Here is a 19663-nt window from a genome sequence, read left to right as displayed (position 1 = left end):
TTTACGTAAAAAGCACACCATGCAATAATCTCAGACGGCGCTCAGATGTAACAACATTTCTCCGCCATGTTGGAGTCAACAGAAATACGAAATTACATCATAAATATTCCCTTACCTTTGATTATCTTCATCAGAATGCAGTGCCAGGAATCCTAGTTCCACAATAAATCGTTGTTTTGTTCGATAATGTCCATTACTTATGTCCAATTAGCTAATTTTGCTAGCATAGTACACGTGTCCAAACGCTCGCACAGATGCAGGCAAACATCGGACGAAAACTTCAAAAAGCTATATTCCAGGTCGAATAAACTGGTCAAACTTAGTAGAGAATCAATCTTCATGTAACGTCCTGACCAGAATTCTTATGTGTTTTGCTTGTTTAGTGTTGGTCAGGACGTGAGCTGGGTGGGAATTCTATGTTGTGTGTCTAGTTCGTCTGTTTCTGTGTTCAGCCTGATATGGTTCTCAATCAGAGACAGCTGTCAATCGTTGTCCCTGATTGAGAATCATATATAGGTGGCTTGTTTTGTGTTGGGGATTGTGGGTGGTTGTTTCCTGTGTCAGTGTTTGTGCCACACAGGACTGTGACGGTTAGTTCGTTTGTTATTTTGTGTAGTGTCTATGTCTAACGTTAGTAGCTTGTGTATTGCACTTTCGTTTGTAGCTTCACGGTCGTTTGTTGTTTTGTATTAGTTTGTCAGTATCTTGTTTTTGTGTTAATTAAATTCATGGAAAATTACCACGCTGCACATTGGTCCTCCGATCCTTCTCTCCTCTCCTCGTCCGAGGAGGAGGAAGAGCTAGACTGCCGTTACAGAACCACCCACCAAACTCGGACCAAGCAGCGTGAGTACGAGCAGCAGCGGCCCACTACACAGGAATCCTGGACATGGGAGGAAATTCTGGAGGGAAAGGACACTGGGCTCACATTGGAGAATATCGCTGCTCTCGGGAAGAGATGGAGGCAGCTAAAGCCCAGGAGCGGTGGTATGAGGAGGCAGCACGTAAGCGAGGCTGGAAACCCGAGAGGAAATCCCAAAAATTTCTTGGGGGGGGGGGTTAAGGGGTAGTGTGGCGAAGTCAGGTAGGAGACCTGCGCCCACTTCCCATGCTTACCGTGGAGAGCGGGAGTACGGGCAGACACCGTGTTATGCGGAAGAGCGCACGGTGTCTCCTGTACGTGTGCATAGCCCGGTGCGGGTTATTCCGCCTCCCCGCACTGGGCGGGCTAGATTGAGCATTGAGCCAAGTGCCATGAAGCCGGCTCAACATATCTGGCCTCCAGTACGTCTCCTCGGGCCGGTGTACATGGCACCAGCCTTACGTATGGTGTCCCCGGTTCGCCAACACAGCCCAGTGCGGGTTATTCCACCTCCCCGCACTGGACGGGCTACGGGGAGCATTCAACCAGGTAAGGTTGGGCAGGCTCGGTGCTCAAGGGAGCCAGTACGCCTGCACGGTCCGGTATATCCGGCGCCACTTTCCCGCCCCAGCCCAGTACCACCAGTGCCTACACCACGCACCAGGCTTCTAGTGCATCTCCAGAGCCCTGTTCCTCCTCCACGCACTCTCCCTGTGGTGCATGTCTCCAGCCCAGTGCCTCCAGTTCCGGCACCACGCATCAAGCCTCCTGTGCGTCTCCAGAGCCCTGTACGCACTGTTCCTTCTCCCCGCACTAGCCTTGAGGTGCGTGCCCTCAGTCCGGTACCACCAGTTCCGGCACCACGCACCAGGCCTATAGTGCGCTTTGAGAAACCAGTGTGCCCTGCTCCTGCTCCCCGCACTAGCCTTGAGGTGCGTGTCTCCAGTCCGGTACCACCAGTTCCGGCACCACGCACCAGGCCTACTGTGCGCCTCAGCAGGTCAGAGTCGGCCGTCTGCCCAACGCCGCCTGCACTGCTCGTCTGCTCAACGCCGCCTGCACTGCTCGTCTGCCCAGCGCAGTCTGAGCCATCTGTCTGCCCAACGCCGTCTGAGCCATCTGTCTGCCCAGCGCCGTCTGAGCCATCTGTCTGCCCAGCGCCGTCTGAGCCATCCGTCTGCCCAGCGCCGTCTGAGCCATCTGTCTGCCCAGCGCCGTCTGAGCCATCTGTCTGCCCAGCGCCATCTGAGCCATCTGTCTGCCCAGCGCCATCTGAGCCATCCGTCTGCCACGAGCCATTAGAGCCGCCCGTCTGTCCCGAGCCATTAGAGCCGTCCGTCAGTCAGGAGCCGCTAGAGCCGTCCGTCAGTCAGGAGCCGCCAGAGCCGCCAGCCAGTCAGGAGCTGCCAGAGCCGCCAGCTAGTCAGGAGCTGCACTTTCGTTTGTAGCTTCACGGTCGTTTGTTGTTTTGTATTAGTTTGTCAGTATCTTGTTTTTGTGTTAATTAAATTCATGGAAAATTACCACGCTGCACATTGGTCCTCCGATCCTTCTCTCCTCTCCTCGTCCGAGGAGGAGGAAGAGCTAGACTGCCGTTACACTTCAGGATGTTGTTATCATTTATATCCAATAAGGTTCCAACCGGAGAATTATTTTCAGTCTCTATAAGTAATGGAACGCAAGACGATATAATGAGGAAAGCGCGTGACCAAGAACAGGCAATCTGCCAGACCACTGACTCATTCCCCTCCCATCCAGTCCAACAACACAACATAAGCTTCATTCCACGTTCTACTGACTGTTGACATCTAGTGGAAGGCATATGAAGTGCAAACAGATCCATATATTACTATTATTGAATAGGCGATGACTTTAACAATGACCACTCTCAGAATTTTCACTTCCTGTTTGGATTTTTTCTCAGGTTTTTGCATTCCATATGAGTTCTGTTATACTCACAGACATCATTCAAACAGTTTTAGAAACTTCAGAGTGTTTTCTATCCAATAGTAATAATATGCATATATTAGCATGTGGGACAGAGAAGGAGGCAGTTCACTATGGGCACGAAATTCATCCAAAAGTGAAAATGCTGCCCCCTATACCAAAGAAGTTAACTGAGTTTGAGCTTTCTGATGTGTGGAGAGTAAGGAATGAGGGTGGGCAAGGCCAGGTGGACAACGCCTGGTGGACAAGGCCTGGTGGACAAGGTCTGGTGGACAAGGTCTGGTGGACAAGGTCTGGTGGACAAGGTCTGGTGGGCAAGGCTTGGTGGACAAGGTCTGGTGGACAAGGTCTGGTGGGCAAGGCCTGGTGGACAAGGTCTGGTGGACAAGGTCTGGTGGGCAAGGCCTGGTGGACAAGGTCTGGTGGACAAGGTCTGGTGGACAAGGCCTGGTGGTCAAGGTCTGGTGGGCAAGGCCTAGTGGACAAGGCCTGGTGGACAAGGCCTGGTGGACAAGGCCTGGTGGACAAGGCCTGGTGGACAAGGTCTGGTGGACAAGGCCTGGTGGACAAGGCCTGGTGGACATTTCTTCCAGGATCATGTCTTTCCGGCTTCTAGCAGCCCAGAGACTGTTGTACTGTGACGGTTCTAGCTGGGTTGACACAGCCTGTACATTGATGAGGAGAGCGGGCTGTTTGGGCTTAGACAAGCATATTTTCCTCTTAAAGCTGGAGGGGGGTGATTTGTCTGGCTTGACTCCATTCTATGGGTCTGTTATGCAGGCTTGGAGAGTTTTTGTCAAGTCCCGTAAGGCCGGCACACCACTAGGGATGTGGCTTTTTGAAGAGCCTCTTTTTTACAACACTGCCATCCAGTCCCGTGCTGTGGGTTCAGCCAGCCTACGTTCATGCCTGTTAGGTGTGGGGTGTACTAAGCTGGGTCATCTGGTGCGGAGTAGGAGCAGATCGTTGGAGGAGCTGGGAGAAAGAGCGGGGATCTGATCTTCTCGCCTACTGAGGAAGGTCGTAGATGAGGTCTGTAATAACTTGCCAGTACTTCATCGGCAGTATGTGACTGATAGTTCCAATTCTGATCAGTGGACGGAGAGTCTGGATTATGTGTTCCCTGCGCTGAATGTTAGTGCTGCGCCGGGGGCATTAGAGGAGGATGTGGGGATGCTGCTTTCCTTCGATACCCCGGACCTGGGGGAGTTCAAGGCGGTGGGAAAGAAGGCCATGAAAGAAGGCCATGTACAAAATCTGTGTAAAAGTGTCCCGTGCGTCTTCCCTGGAAGGGGTAAAACCGACGAGGTGTTTGGTCCAGGTGTCTCCCCAAAAGGCTGTTGGTGGTCTTTATACAAACTGCCTATTGAAAAGAGGACAGCTGATCTCCAATGGAGGATAATACATGGAGCCATAGCCACCAATATGCATCTGGTACATCTGGATCCTACTGTTGGGGAAGGGAGACCATTCTGTGCTGAGTCTGAAACTCTGGCACATCTGTTCTTACAGTGTCCCAGGTTGGTCGAGATGATTGACCTGATCACTAGCTGGTTCTCAGCTCTGGGAGAGGTTCTCTCTTCCCAACAGTTTATATTTGGGCTAAAGTACAGGTTTAGTCGAAGGGATGCAGTTATTTTGCAACATTTTGTCTCAGGGCAGCTAAATTAGCGATATGGAAAACACGAAAGAACAGTATTCGGGGACAGGGGTCTGTAGATGTGGTGGGAATGCTGGAGGGGATGTTGGCAGCGAGACTGAGGGTTGAGTTTGACTATTACAAAATGGTTAACAACATTGATCTGTTTGTGAGTATATGGGTATTCAGAGGCTGTTGTGTTTAGGTACTGTGGAGGAGGAGTTGGAGTTGTGTTTTTAATTGATGTGTAACCATGGATTTGTTTGAGTGTTTATCGTGTTGTGGGTTCCCAGACCAAATAAAGGTTATTTAAATGTATGGAGTAAGAAGTACATTATTTTCTTAAGGAATGTAGTAAAGTAAAATTAAATGTAGTTAAAAATATAAATAGTAAAGTAAAGTACAGATACACCAAAAAATGTGTTAAATAGTACTTCAAAGTATTTTTACTTCAGTACTTTACCTCATGCTAATCACATTAGCGCATGTTAGCTCAACCGTCCCATCAGGGGGGATTAAGTACTTTACACCACTGGTGATGATCAATATTAGATGCCAGCAATGCTTATTATTTCATTATTGACTTCCATAATAAATCCACCTGAGAGGAATAGCTGAGATGTTGTTTTGTATTGTTGCTCTCCATATCTGTTTAGTCAATGGAGGATTGCCATGGGAACATACGTTTTCTCCCGTCCAACCCTTTTAGAGATATCAAGGTGATAGAGGCCATTACACAGGTACTATGTACTCCACACACTGCAATCTCAAGGATAAAGTGGAACTGATAATCACACACACCCATGCATACACACACTCAGCCTTTAGTCTTCAGCCTCCAGTCCTCAGCCTCCAGTCCTCAGCCTCCAGCCCTCAGTCTCTAGCCCTCAGTCTCTAGCCTGTCTCAATTAAGAGTAGACTCACTCTGCCCTAATGATCCATATGGTCTGGCTAGAAGAGGCTGTCCCTCCATGCCTCTCAGTCTCTCTCTTCTTACTATTACTTTCTCTTCCTCAAAGAAAACACATAGGTGTGTGTTCCCATGGCTACTCACACATAAAGACAGTGTACAGGAAGCACTCTCACATAAAGACAGTGTACAGGAAGCACACTCACATAAAGACAGTGTACAGGAAGCACACTCACATAAAGACAAAGAGAGATGGAGAGGAGTGGAGGGGGGGCAGAGGGAGATGGAGAGGAGTGGGGGGGCAGAGAGAGATGGAGAGGAGGGGGGGGGGCACAGAGAGAGATGGAGAGGAGTGGAGGGGGGACAGAGAGAGATGGAGAGGAGTGGAGGGTGTCAGAGAGAGATGGAGAGGAGTGGGGGGGGGCAGAGAGAGATGGAGAGGAGTGGGGGGGCAGAGAGAGATGGAGAGGAGTGGAGGGGGGGACAGAGAGAGATGGAGAGGAGTGGGGGGGACAGAGAGAGATGGAGAGGAGTGGGGGGGAAAGAGAGAGATGGAGAGGAGTGGAGAGGAGTGGAGAGGAGTGGAGGGGGGACAGAGAAAGATGGAGAGGAGTGGAGAGGAGTGGAGGGGGGACAGAGAGAGACAGGGAGGAGTGGGGGGGGGGAACAGAATGAGACGGAGAGGATTGGGGGGGCAGAGAGAGATGGAGATGAGTGGGGGGGCATAGAGAGATGGAGAGGATTGGGGGGGACAGAGAGAGATGGAGAGGAATGGGGGGGGGCAGAGAGGAGTGGAGAGGAGTGGAGGGGGGACAGAGAGAGAGATGGAGAGGAGTGGGGGGGATCAGGACGAGATGGAGAGGAGTGGAGGGGGGACAGAGAGAGATGGAGAGGAGTGGAGGGGGGACAGAGAGAGATGGAGAGGAGTGGGGAGGACAGAGAAAGATGGAGAGGAGTGGAGGGGGGACAGAGAGAGATGGAGAGGAGTGGGGGGGACAGAGAGAGATGGAGAGGAGTGGAGGGGGGACAGAGAGAGATGGAGAGGAGTGGGGAGGACAGAGAGAGATGGAGAGGAGTGGAGGGGAGACAAAGAGAGATGGAGAGGAGTGGGGGGGGGACAGAGAGAGATGGAGAGGAGTGGGAGGGGACAGAGAGAGATGGAGAGGAGTGGGGAGGACAGAGAGAGATGGAGAGGAGTGGAGGGGGGACAAAGAGAGATGGAGAGGAGTGGGGGGGACAGAGAGAGATGGAGAGGAGTGGGGGGAATGAGAGAGATGGAGAGGAGTGGAGAGGAGGGGAGGGGGGACAGAGAGAGACGGAGAGGAGTGGGGGGAACAGAACGAGACGGAGAGGATTGGGGGGACAGAGAGAGATGGAGATGAGTGGGGGGGGCAGAGAGAGATGGAGAGGAGTGGGGGGGACAGAGAGAGATGGAGAGGAATGGGGGGGCCAGAGAGAGATGTAGAGGAGTGGAGAGGAGTGGAGGGGGGACAGAGAGAGATGGAGAGGAGTGTGGGGGACAGAGAGAGATGGAGAGGAATGGGGGGGACAGAGAGAGATGGAGAGGAGTGGAGAGGAGTGGAGGGGGGACAGAGAGAGATGGAGAGGAATGGGGGGACAGAGAGAGATGGAGAGGAATGGGGACAGAGAGAGATGGAGAGGAATGGGGGGGGGGGGCAGAGAGAGATGGAGAGGAGTGGAGAGGAGTGGAGGGGGGATAGAGAGAGATGGAGAGGAATGGGGGACAGAGAGAGACGGAGAGGAGTGGAGGGGAACAGAACGAGATGGAGAGGATTAGGGGGACAGAGAGAGATGGAGATGAGTGGGGGGGGGGGGGACAGAGAGAGATGGAGAGGAGTTGGGGGGACAGAGAGAGATGGAGAGGAGTGGAGGGGGGACAGAGAGAGATGGAGAGGAGTGGGGGGGGCAGGGACAGAGAGAGATGAGAGAAGTGGGGGGGGGGGGGGGGGCAGGGACAGAGAGAGATGGAGAGGAGTGGGGGGGACAGGGACAGAGAGAGATGAGAGAAGTGGGGGGGGGGGGGGCAGGGACAGAGAGAGATGGAGAGGAGTGGGGGGGACAGAGAGAGAGATGGAGAGGAGTGGGGGGGGGCAGGGACAGAGCGAGATGAGAGGAGTGGGGGGGCAGGGACAGAGAGAGATGGAGAGAAGTGGGGGTACAGAGAGAGATGGAGAGGAGTGGGGGGGCAGGGACAGAGAGAGATGGAGATGAGTGGCGGGGCAGGGACAGAGAGAGAGAGAGATGAGAGGAGTGTAGCCGGGGCAGGGAGAGATGGAGATGAGTGGGGGGGGCAGGGACAGAGAGAGATGAGAGGAGTGTAGCGGGGGCAGGGAGAGATGGAGATGAGTGGGCGGAGCAGGGAGAGAGTGCTCTCAGATCCTCTGTCAGAACAGGGGCTTAGGAGGACAGGGAGGGAGAGAGGAGAGGGAGAGAGGAGAGGGAGAGAGGAGAGGGAGTGTAGAAGAGGCCCTTCAACGACTAAAACATACATGACGGAGTGTATGTGTTCATGTGTGTGTGTGTGTGTGTGTGTGTGTGTGTGTGTGTGTGTGTGTGTGTGTGTGTGTGTGTGTGTGTGTGTGTGTGTGTGTGTGTCTGTGTTTGTGTTCTGTATGTGTGTGTGTGTGTGTGTGTGTGTGTGTGTGTGTCTGTGTGTTTGTGTTCTGTGTGTGTGTGTGTGTGTGTGTGTGTGTGTGTGTGTGTGTGTGTGTGTGTGTGTGTGTGTGTGTTCTGTGTATGTGTGTGATTGTTCTGTGTGTGTGTATGTGTGTGTGTGTTCTGTGTGGCCAGTTGGTGCAGTCGACATTAAATCAAAGTTTTAAAACCTCCCTCTAGACATTGTCCGGGCAATACAGTGTTTTGTGTGTTTACATAAGGGAAATGTCCCCCAAAGTCACCCAGACATAGATAGAATGAGAACTAGAGGAGGAAATTGTCTATAGGCCTAAAGCTTGCTGTCATTTACAAGGATGATTTGACGGTGATTTAAAAAACTACATAAAAAACACCCCACATCAGCAAATCAGGAACCACAGATCGTCCACATCTAAATGGTGCCCCGAAGACATTCATTTTACTGAATCAACATCACATTGTAGAACGTTCGGCTCGACAGAAAATCGCTGAGAGAGTAATGGAACTCACAAAAATACTTATCTTTCTGTCTCAAACACTCCCCCCCATGGTCTCTCTGTCCCATCTCTTTCTCCCCTCTCTCACTCGCTCTCTCTATATCTCTCTCTCCATCCTTGAGGCCTGCGGGACTGATGATGTTTCCAGACATAGAAGCTCTGTTAATATGCTGTTGTGTTTAATTACAATGTCACTCACTGACACTCTGCTTCTTCCTGACAGCACTACTGGGTCCCAACAAATAGCATATACTGGTCAAGAGAGGTCGTGTGTGTGTTTGTGTATGTCAGGAAGTGTTAACAGGCAGTGTTAACAGGTAGCGTTAAAAGTTAGCCTTAACAGGTAGCGTTAATAGGTAGCTTTAACAGGTAGCCTTAACAGGTAGTGTTAATAGGAAGCCTTAACAGGTAGCGTTAAAATGTAGCCTTAACAGGTAGCCTTATCAGATAGCGTTAACAGGTAGCCTTCACAGGTAGCGTTAACAGGTAGCCTTAACATGTAGTGTTAACAGGTAGCCTTAACATGTAGTGTTAACAGGTAGCCTTAACATGTAGTGTTAACAGGTAGCCTTAACATGTAGTGTTAACAGGTAGCCTTAACAGGTTGTCTTAACAGGTAGCCTAAACAGGTAGTCTTAACAGGAAGTGTTAACAGGTCATCTAAAAGGTAGTGTTAACAGGTAGCCTGAACAGGTAGTGTTAACAGGTAGCCTGAACAGGTAGCCTGAACAGGTAGTGTTAACAGGTAGTGTTAACAGGTAGTGTTAACAGGTAGTGTTAACTGGTAGTGTTAACTGGTAGTGTTAACTGGTAGTGTTAACAGGTAGTGTTAACTGGTAGTGTTAACTGGTAGTGTTAACAGGTAGTGTTAACTGGTAGTGTTAACTGGTAGTGTTAACAGGTAGTGTTAACTGGTAGTGTTAACTGGTAGTGTTAACTGGTAGTGTTAACAGGTAGTATTAACTGGTAGTATTAACTGGTAGTGTTAACTGGTAGTGTTAATTAACTGGTAGTGTTAACTGGTAGTGTTAACAGGTAGTTTTAACTGGTAGTGTTAACTGGTAGTGTTAACTGGTAGTGTTAACAGGTAGTGTTAACAGGTAGTGTTAACAGGTAGTGTTAACTGGTAGTGTTAACTGGTAGTGTTAACTGGTAGTGTTAACAGGTAGTTTTAACAGGTAGTGTTAATTAACTGGTAGTGTTAACTGGTAGTGTTAACAGGTAGTGTTAACAGGTAGTGTTAACTGGTAGTGTTAACTGGTAGTGTTAACAGGTAGTGTTAACTGGTAGTGTTAACAGGTAGTGCTAACAGGTAGTGTTAACAGGTAGTGTTAACAGGAAGTGTTAACAGGTCATCTAAAAGGTAGTGTTAACAGGTAGCCTGAACAGGTAGTGTTAACAGGTAGCCTGAACAGGTAGCCTGAACAGGTAGTGTTAACAGGTAGTGTTAACAGGTAGTGTTAACAGGTAGTGTTAACTGGTAGTGTTAACTGGTAGTGTTAACAGGTAGTGTTAACTGGTAGTGTTAACTGGTAGTGTTAACTGGTAGTGTTAACAGGTAGTATTAACTGGTAGTATTAACTGGTAGTGTTAACTGGTAGTGTTAATTAACTGGTAGTGTTAACTGGTAGTGTTAACAGGTAGTATTAACAGGTAGTGTTAACAGGTAGTGTTAACAGGTAGCGTTAACTGGTAGTGTTAACTGGTAGTGTTAATTAACTGGTAGTGTTAACTGGTAGTGTTAACAGGTAGTGTTAACAGGTAGTATTAACAGGTAGTGTTAATTAACTGGTAGTGTTAACTGGTAGTGTTAACAGGTAGTGTTAATTAACTGGTAGTGTTAACTGGTAGTGTTAACTGGTAGTGTTAACTGGTAGTATTAACTGGTAGTGTTAACTGGTAGTGTTAACTGGTAGTGTTAACAGGTAGTATTAACTGGTAGTGTTAATTAACTGGTAGTGTTAACTGGTAGTGTTAACTGGTAGTGTTAACTGGTAGTATTAACTGGTAGTGTTAACTGGTAGTGTTAACTGGTAGTGTTAATTAACTGGTAGTGTTAACTGGTAGTGTTAACTGGTAGAGTAACAGCGATGTGTCATTTTGTAGTCACTTTTACTGTAAATAAGAATAGTGTACGTTTCTAAATGCTTCTACATTAAGTTTTGGTATGTGTGTGTGTGTGTGTGTGTGTGTGGGGGGGGGGGGGGGGGGGGGGGGGGCAAATTGACCGCAAGAAGCCCAACAGATGACTAAAACATAATCACTTCAAACATTGCATACATTTGTATAAAGTCACATATGTCTCTCTGTTACGCATTATAATACTTTGGAACAGATTTCCAATTAAAATCACTTGGAGTTGATTTGCTGGTCTTTTTTTACAGTCTTTTTATATCCCCCCCTCCCTCAAAACAAAAAGAAACGTGTTTATTTTGCTCAGAAATTGAGGTGCAAAATAATATCAGAGAGAGAGAGAGAGAGAGAGAGAGAGAGAGAGAGAGAGAGAGAGAGAGAGAGAGAGAGAGAGAGAGAGAGAGAGAGAGAGAGAGAGAGAGAGAGAGAGAGAGAGAGAGAGAGAGAGAGAGAGAGAGAGAGAGAGAGAGAGAGAGAGAGAGAGAGAGAGAGAGAGAGGAATAGAAAATGATGGTTGAGAATTTAGGAGAAGGCATGGACTCTCTGCTTCAATCTGTCTAAACAGTTTAGCTACTTAACTGACTCAAATGAGATGTTGATTCAGTGTTGCCTTGATTTTACAGCTCTCTGAAATGGTTACCTCCAAAGTTCTGTCAATGAAGTAATCTATTCTCTTGGAGTTTGAGTAGTTTTTAGCCTATAAACATGTAATTCAGTAGGGAAAGTATTTTTTATCTACCCTCCAATCCCAGAATGTGTAATCTTGCCTTTAAAACCTTTTGCCACAGTCAGATTTGGGGTCAATTCCATTTCAATTCCAGGCAATTCAAGACTTACATGCAAATTAAAATTACAATTCACAGAACTGGGCACAAAGGAGCAGGAAATAGACACAAGAAGAGTAACTAGATGACTCCAGAGAGATGTGGAGAGACAGGCTGCCATGTCTTGTCTAACTGTGTTCTGTTCCGGAATGTTACAGAACTTCTTCAGACGGTGACTCACAAGAGGTCAACCCCGGTCACAAGGTCACGCTCTGACCCCCTGTCCTTCCTCCAATCACAGCCAGTGATCTGTCCTCAAATTACCCAGCAGCCCCCGCACTCTGCCTCTCACCGACCCGGCCTCAGCTGCACGTCTCTTCTGTGCAAACAGAGAGCTGCGTTCAGGGTCTGGAGACTGACAGTTAGGGTGACCTGGCCGACCTTGAGACAGACTCACCTCCTCTGGCGAGAGGGAGCTGCTGCTGTCACACACCCACATACTGTACATGGACACACACACACACGTCAGCCCGCTAGGCTTGGCCAAGAGTCAGTGTATCTCCAGACAAACATATCCTCACCGCCATCTCCTGTTCATCCCCAGAGGAAACACACACACACACACACACACACACACACACACACACACACACACACACACACACACACACACACACACACACACACACACACACACACACACACACACACACACACACACACACACACACACACACACACACACACTTGTGAAGGAAATCTTTTCTATATATAGATGGTCTTCATATGTCTAGGTCTAAAACGGTCTCAACTGCTCTGTGTATCGAGGCTGTTAGAGAGGTTCTGGGATGAAGGACTTTAGGTGCTGTGGTCAGTTCAGGCCATCTGAACATCACATCATGTTTCATAGACGGCACACTCGTAAGGACAAGTTGTCCCTCTTTAGTGGTACAGTCCATTACAAATTAATATCACGGATGGACACAGCCTACTGTATAGCCTACCTGATCCAGTTTCCAGTGGAACTCTGCAGGTCTGAAGGTGTCCACCTGGATGAAGTCTCTCCGGAGCAGGAAGACCAGACGACAGTTATGGACGTAAAGGGAGTAGTGGTGTCTGTTCATCTCTGAAGAGGGGATGAGGAAAGAGAAGCGCACGTCAATGTAACACAGCTTCCCTTAAATTACCACAACCTTTGATTTAACATAAACCCATTCTTGGCAGTAGACCACACCCCTTATCGATAGGTCACACCTACCACCATTAGAACACATCCATTCAATGTTCCCGCCCCTCTCCACACAGCCCTACCCACTTTACTTCTCTCCCAGCCACACCTCTCTCTTCCCTCCCAACTTCCTTCCCCTCTTCCAACCTGTTTTATCAGAGTTGCAGAGCAGGGTCTCTTTCTCCGCCCTCAGTCCAGGATTGGGTCCATGCTTCATCCACGTGGCGACGGTGAACTGATCAGTCAGGTTCTGTGGTACCACCTGGTCCGGAATCTTCGCCGCTTGCCGCCCGTCAAACCGGAAGATGAGGTCGCTGTCTCGCTCACTGTCCGTCACCAGGGACGCCGTCCAATTGGTGGAGACGCTGGGGGCGGGGAGAAGGTCTGTGCTGCCCGACGAGGCCCCTGGGTAATTGTTGCCACGGGAACAGATAGGGAAGCCCAACAGCAAAGAAATAGAAATCAACACAGATATACAGATGGTTCAGACTGACCTTGGCTATGATCACTTGTGAATATGCCAAACGCCCAGGCTTAATGTATAAATCGATGTTCAGAGATTGAGAGTGGATGTGAGTATTGATTTGTGACAAATTAAACAGACTTTCAGAGGTAGGAGTGGATGAAAGACATCATAAGAAATGGCCATGCCATGCCTACAGTACATACTGCTTTATCTTCCACCATGGACACTAAGAAACCTACAGAACACCATAGTAAAGCAAAGAAAGAAGGGATGGCTGGAATTAATTTCATGTTCTGTGTTTTTAACGAGTGATAATTCCCCACACAGCCAATCAGACAAGCTATTACAGAGAAGGAGAGACTGTTTTTTGATCCTTTCACAGGAAAATAAAAACCGATCAGTCAGAACTCCCGTTTTTTTTTTACTTTTACTTCTACTTCACTACATTCCTAAAGAAAATAATATACTTTGTTTGTAAATTATGCTGAGTGTTGGGAGTGTGCCCCTGGCTATCATTTTTTATTTTAAACAAGAGAATGGTGCTGTCTGGTTTGCTTAATATAAGGATTTTTTTTTATTATTTATACTTTTACTTTTGATACTTAAGTATATCTTAAAAATTACATTTACTTTTGATACTTAAGTATATTTAAAATCAAATACTTTTTTTTACTCAAGTAGAATTTTACTGGGTGACTTTCAACTTTTACTTGAGTTATTTTCTATTAAGGTATCTTTAGTTTTACTCAAGTATGACGATACAGTACTTTTTCCACCAATGGTTTCCATGGCCGAGCAGCCGCACACAAGCTTAATGTCACCATGCACAATGCTGGAGTGGTGTAAAGTTCCCCGCCATGGACACTGGAGCAGTGGAAACGCGTTCTCTAGAATGATGAATCACACTTCACCAGGAGAACGCTACATGCCCCAATGCACAGTGCCAACTGTAAAGTTTGGTGGAGGAGGAATAATGGTCTGGGGCTGTTTTTCATGGTCTGGGCTAGGCCCCTTGGTTCCAGTGAAGGGAAATCCACAGCATACAATGACATTCTAGACGATTCTGTGCTTCCAAAATTGTGGAAAAAGTTTGGAGAAGGCCCTTTCCTGTTTCAGCATGACAATGCCCCCATGTACAAAGCGAGGTCCATACAGAAATGGTTTGTCGAGATCGGTGTGGAAGAACTCATCTGGCCTGCACAGAGCCCTGACCTCAACACCATCGAACACCTTTGGGATGAATTGAAATGCCGACTCCCAGAAGAGTGAAGGCTGTTATAGCAGCAAAGGAGGGACCAACTACATATTAATCCCATGTTTTTAGAATGAGATCTTCGACAAGCAGGTGTTCACATACTTTTGGCTATGGAATGTATGTATCCCATGAGGTACGTACCACAGAGTTTCTGCAGGGACTTCTCAGAGTATGTCTCCCGGTCGCAGCCCTTCCCAATATGGCTGGTCTGTAGCTCTACCGTGGTCCTCACTGAGGAGAGAAGCCCTCCACACGTCTCCAGATTCATCTTGGGAAACAGCTGCTTGCTGCCTGTGCCTGGCTCATAGTCCACTCTTTTGTCCCAGTCTAGGAAAGACACAATACACAATTGTTAGGAATGGGGGAGTGTGTGTATGAGAGAGAGAGAATGAGAGCGATCTTGGAGTGTGAATATGTGGTCCTTTGAGCAGAACAACAGGTGACAACAGCCCTGACCTATTCTTGTTTCAGATTATGTTAACTTCTACTCGTTTCTCCAGATTTCCTTGTGATTTTCACAATGCATGGTCTTGTGCCCATTCCTGCCTTGTAGGTCCCCCATAAAGATGTGACAGCCCATTTCAGAGTTTTATGCGGTCAATAAAATGTTGAATAATGTGAATCAATGGCGCTATCCACTGTACAGTACTGGGCTCACTAAATCACTGTGACATGAATAAAATGTAGAGAGTGTTCAACCAGACCATCTCTCTCACAGTTCAGTGTGTGTGTCTTCTAGTCACCTTGGTTACTGCATGCTTTTGTGTGTACAGTATGGTGTGTGTGTATTTGTGTGTTTTTCAGTTTGGGTATTTTGAGACACACTGTACTTCTATGTGTGTGTGATAGTGTGTGTGTGTTAATGTGTGTGAATTCGTAGTGTCTATTCAGCAGTGTGTGTAAGAGAAACAGGCAGACAGAGAGAGGCAGGTAGAAAGAACCAGGCAAGCAGAGTTGAACATAAACCTGAGCTGAAGGCAACACTGATTGGATAAGAAGGGAATCAGCTAATCGCTGCCCTCTGGACTGTTACATCTGTCATGTTCACTTCCTCAAACTCTCTCTCTCTCTCTCTCTCTCTCTCTCTCTCTCTCTCTCTCTCTCTCTCTCTCTCTCTCTCTCTCTCTCTCTCTCTCTCTCTCTCTCTCTCTCTCTCTCTCTCTCTCTCTCACACACACAACACACACACACACACACACACACACACACACACACACACACACACTCCTTTATTCTGCATTTCTTGCTTTTTATCAGTTCAGAAAATGACTTAGCAAGTTTGGCTCATCAGAGCCAATATACCTCATCATACAGTAGTGCTGAGTGATTGGTGCTATTTGATTTCGGTTCAGTTTCGGTTAGATTCTAAAATAAATATTCAGATGTTGTATACAATACCTTAGTTTTATTTGAGGACATTATTATTTAATTCCAAATCATCATCTAATTTCTATAGAGCTGCTGCCTATGCTGTCTGAAAAAAACTATATTTTAGTAGTTCTTCAAAGTAAATAAGGCATACTTTCATGACTTCTAAATACAATCTAGGCCTACAGTAGATCATGTATTCACAGGTAGAGATTGAATTGAATGTATTTTGGATAACAGACATATACAACAAAATGTAGAATGTGGACCCAGAGAACACCACTTGAAAGTACTAATTACTGTAAAACGCTTGTATCCGAAGTAGTCCTCGATGGTAAAAACAATAACACATATAATGATTAAAAGGCAAGACAAAATTACAAACAATCATAAATACATTAATTTATATTGACATCCTAAAAAGTGACACTATTCACTGCACTTCTGCCTAACCTTACAAATCAACCACATCATACCGATCCTTCAAATAATACACCTGACCAGCAGTAGGGGCACAAGGCGGAGTGGAGTGGTTTCTCTTACTTAGACAACCTTGTCCAAATGAAAATGTCTGCCTGCTTTTTAAAGGTTCATTTTGGTTAATCACTCAGCACTATCATATAAATTCATATTCCTGCTCATAAAGGTTCCTATACAGACTCATTACGACATGACTATACTCATATAGAGGATGATTGAGGTCAGTGATGGCAACGTGGTGAATGTGAGGCCCTGCAGGGACTCTGTGTGACTGAGCTGTTCCATTTGTGTCCCTGCTAAATAATTTACTTCTATTCATGAGGCACGGCATGGCGCCGCTGCTCGCTCTGCCTTGCACCATGCTCCAAAAAAAACCACGTACACACAGACACACACACACACAAACACACACTGCGAATCATACTGTTAGCGGTAGTGTGAGTTTCCAGTAATAGGAAGCTATTCCATCTCTGCAGAGATCTTTCTTTTCCACAGTATGCACACTGCAGGACTCACTGAGGGAGAGAGGAAAGTGCAATGTAGTGAACATTATGCCATAATCCAGTCCGTGTATTCATACTAGCTGTCTTATCGGCTGCTATCTGAATAGGTCTATCGGACAATTTTCTTGGGTCACTATAACTAAATCTATTTTGCCAATTGGATTGGTCCCCTCTACCACACGGAACCCCACTAAAAACAGACCTCCATCCTCTGCCAGCTTTCTACCCATGGCCCGGCTAGCTGTCTGAATCGCCGTGATCCCAACCAACCTCACTACTCACTGGACCCTTATGATCACTCGACTAAGCATGCCTCTCCTTAATGTCAATATGCCTTGTCCATTGCTGTTCTGGTTAGTGTTTATTGGCTTCACTGTAGAGCCTCTAGCACTCCTCATTATACCTTATCCAACCTTTCAGTTCCACCACCCACACATGCGATGACATCACCTGGATTCAATGATGTTTCTAGAGATGGTATCTCTCTCATCATCACTCAATTCCTAGGTTTACCTCCACTGTATTCACATCCTACCATACCTTTGTCTGTACATTATACCTTGAAGCTATTTTATCGCCCCCAGAAACCTGCTCCTTTTACTCTCTGTTCCAGACGTCCTAGATGTCCAATTTCTCATAGCTTTAATCCATACCCTTATCCTACTCCTCCTCTGTTCCTCTGGTGATGTAGAGGTGAATCCAGGCCCTGCAGTGCCTAGCTCCACTCCTATTCCCCAGGCTCTCTCTTTTGATGACTTCTGTAACCGTAATAGCCTTGGTTTCATGCATGTTAACATTAAAATCCTCCTCCCTAAGTTTGTTTTATTCACTGCTTTAGCACACTCTGCCAACCCGGATGTCCTAGCCGTGTCTGAATCCTGGCTTAGGAAGACCATCAAAAATTCTGAGATCTCCATCCCTAACTACAACATTTTCAGACCAGATAGAACGGCCAAAGGGGGCGGTGTTGCAATCTACTGCAGAGATAGCCTGCAGAGTGCTGTCCTACTATCCAGGTCTGTACCCAAACAATTTGAACTTCAACTTTTAAAAATCCACCTCTCTAAAAACAAGTCTCTCACCGTTGCCGCTTTCTATAGACCACCCTCTGCCCCCAGCTGTGCTCTGGACACCATATGTGAATTGATTGCCCCCCCATCTATCTTCCGAGCTTGTGCTGCTAGGTGACCTAAACTGGGACATGCTTAACACCCCAGCCATCCTACAATCTAAGCTTGATGCCCTCAATCTCACACAAATTATCAATGAACCTACCAGGTACCACCCCAAAGCCGTAAACACGGGCACCCTCATAGATATCATCCTAACCAACTTGCCCTCTAAATACACCTCTGCTGTTTTCAACCAAGATCTCAGCGATCACTGCCTCATTGCCTGCATCCGTAATGGGTCAGCGGTCAAACGACCACCACTCATCACTGTCAAACGCTCCCTGAAACACTTCAGCGAGCAGGCCTTTCTAATCGACCTGGCCCGGGTATCCTGGAAGGATATTGACCTCATCCCGTCAGTAGAGAATGCCTGGTTATTTTTTTTAAATGCCTTCCTCACCATCTTAAATAAGCATGCCCCATTCAAGAAATGTAGAACCAGGAACAGATATAGCCCTTGGTTCGCTCCAGGCCTGACTGCCCTTAACCAACACAAAAACATCCTATGGCATTCTGCATTAGCATCGAACAGCCCCCGTGATATGCAACTTTTCAGGGAAGTTAGAAACCAATATACACAGGCAGTTAAAAAAGCCAAGGCTAGCTTTTTCAAGCAGAAATGTGCTTCCTGCAACACGAACTCAAAAAAGTTCTGGGACACTGTAAAGTCCATGGAGAATAAGAACATCTCCTCCCAGCTGCCCACTGCCCACACAGTCTATCACAGTGCCATCCCTTTGTCACCAAAGCCAAATATACTACCCACCACTGCGACCTGTACGCTCTTGTTGGCTGGCCCTCGCTTCATACTCGTCGCCAAACCCACTGGCTCCAGGTCATCTACAAGACCCTGCTAGGTAAAGTCCACCCTTATCTCAGCTCGCTGGTCACCATAGCAGCACCCACCTGTAGCACGCGCTCCAGCAGGTATATCTCTCTGGTCACCCCCAAAACCAATTCCTCCTTTGGCCGCCTCTCCTTCTAGTTCTCTGCTGCCAATGACTGGAACGAACTACAAAAATCTCTGAAACTGGAAACACTTATCTCCCTCACTAGCTTTAAGCAAAAGCTGTCAGAGCAGCTCACAGATTACTGCACCTGTACATAGCCCATCTATAATTTAGCCCAAACAACTACCCCTTCCCCTACTGTATTTATTTATTTATTTTGCTCCTTTGCACCCCATTATTTATATTTCTACTTTGCACATTCTTCCACTGCAAATCTACCATTCCAGTGTTTTACTTGCTATATTGTATTTACTTCGCCACCATGGCCTTTTTATTGCCTTTACCTCCCTAATCTCACCTCATTTGCTCACATTGTATATAGACTTATTTTTCTACTGTATTAGTGACTGTATGTTAGTTTTACTCCATGTGTAACTCTGTGTTGTTGTATGTGTCGAACTGCTTTGCTTTATCTTGGCCAAGTCGCAGTTGTAAATGAGAACTTGTTCTCAACTAGTTTACCTGGTTAAATGAAGGTGAAATAAAAAATTAAAACACTGTGGGATTCCAGTTCCATGTTTTACAGGAGCCGGATGGCGGGAGGCATATATCATGTGAACCATGTAATGGAGTAATATGTCATGTGAACTATGTAATGGAGTGATATACCATGTGAACTATGTAATGGAGTGATATGTCATGTGAACTATGTAATGGAGTAATATGTCATGTGAACTATGTAATGGAGTGATATGCCATGTGAACTATGTAATGGAGTGATATACCATGTGAACTATGTAATGGAGTGATATGTCATGTGAACTATGTAATGGA

At 47.0% G+C, this 19663-nt stretch overlaps 1 protein-coding gene across 1 annotated transcript in view; it reads right to left on the bottom strand.

Moving 5' to 3' along the window:
- The window catches only part of LOC120028427 (calsyntenin-2-like), a 129702-nt gene that overhangs the window by 108137 nt on the left and 1902 nt on the right, over positions 1-19663 (bottom strand). The window contains exons 2-4 of the mRNA XM_038973647.1: positions 14498-14683; positions 12783-13040; positions 12412-12533 (exon numbers count right to left, since the gene is read on the bottom strand). Coding sequence (XP_038829575.1) covers positions 12412-12533; positions 12783-13040; positions 14498-14683 — 566 coding nt within the window. The remainder of the gene's footprint in view (positions 1-12411; positions 12534-12782; positions 13041-14497; positions 14684-19663) is intronic.

The sequence above is a fragment of the Salvelinus namaycush genome, chromosome 34 (genome assembly GCF_016432855.1).
Source record: "Salvelinus namaycush isolate Seneca chromosome 34, SaNama_1.0, whole genome shotgun sequence".
Classification (NCBI taxonomy): Eukaryota; Metazoa; Chordata; class Actinopteri; order Salmoniformes; family Salmonidae; genus Salvelinus; species Salvelinus namaycush.
The sequence above is the reverse complement of the archived record's forward strand: the minus strand, read 5'-3'. Positions and strand labels throughout refer to the sequence as shown.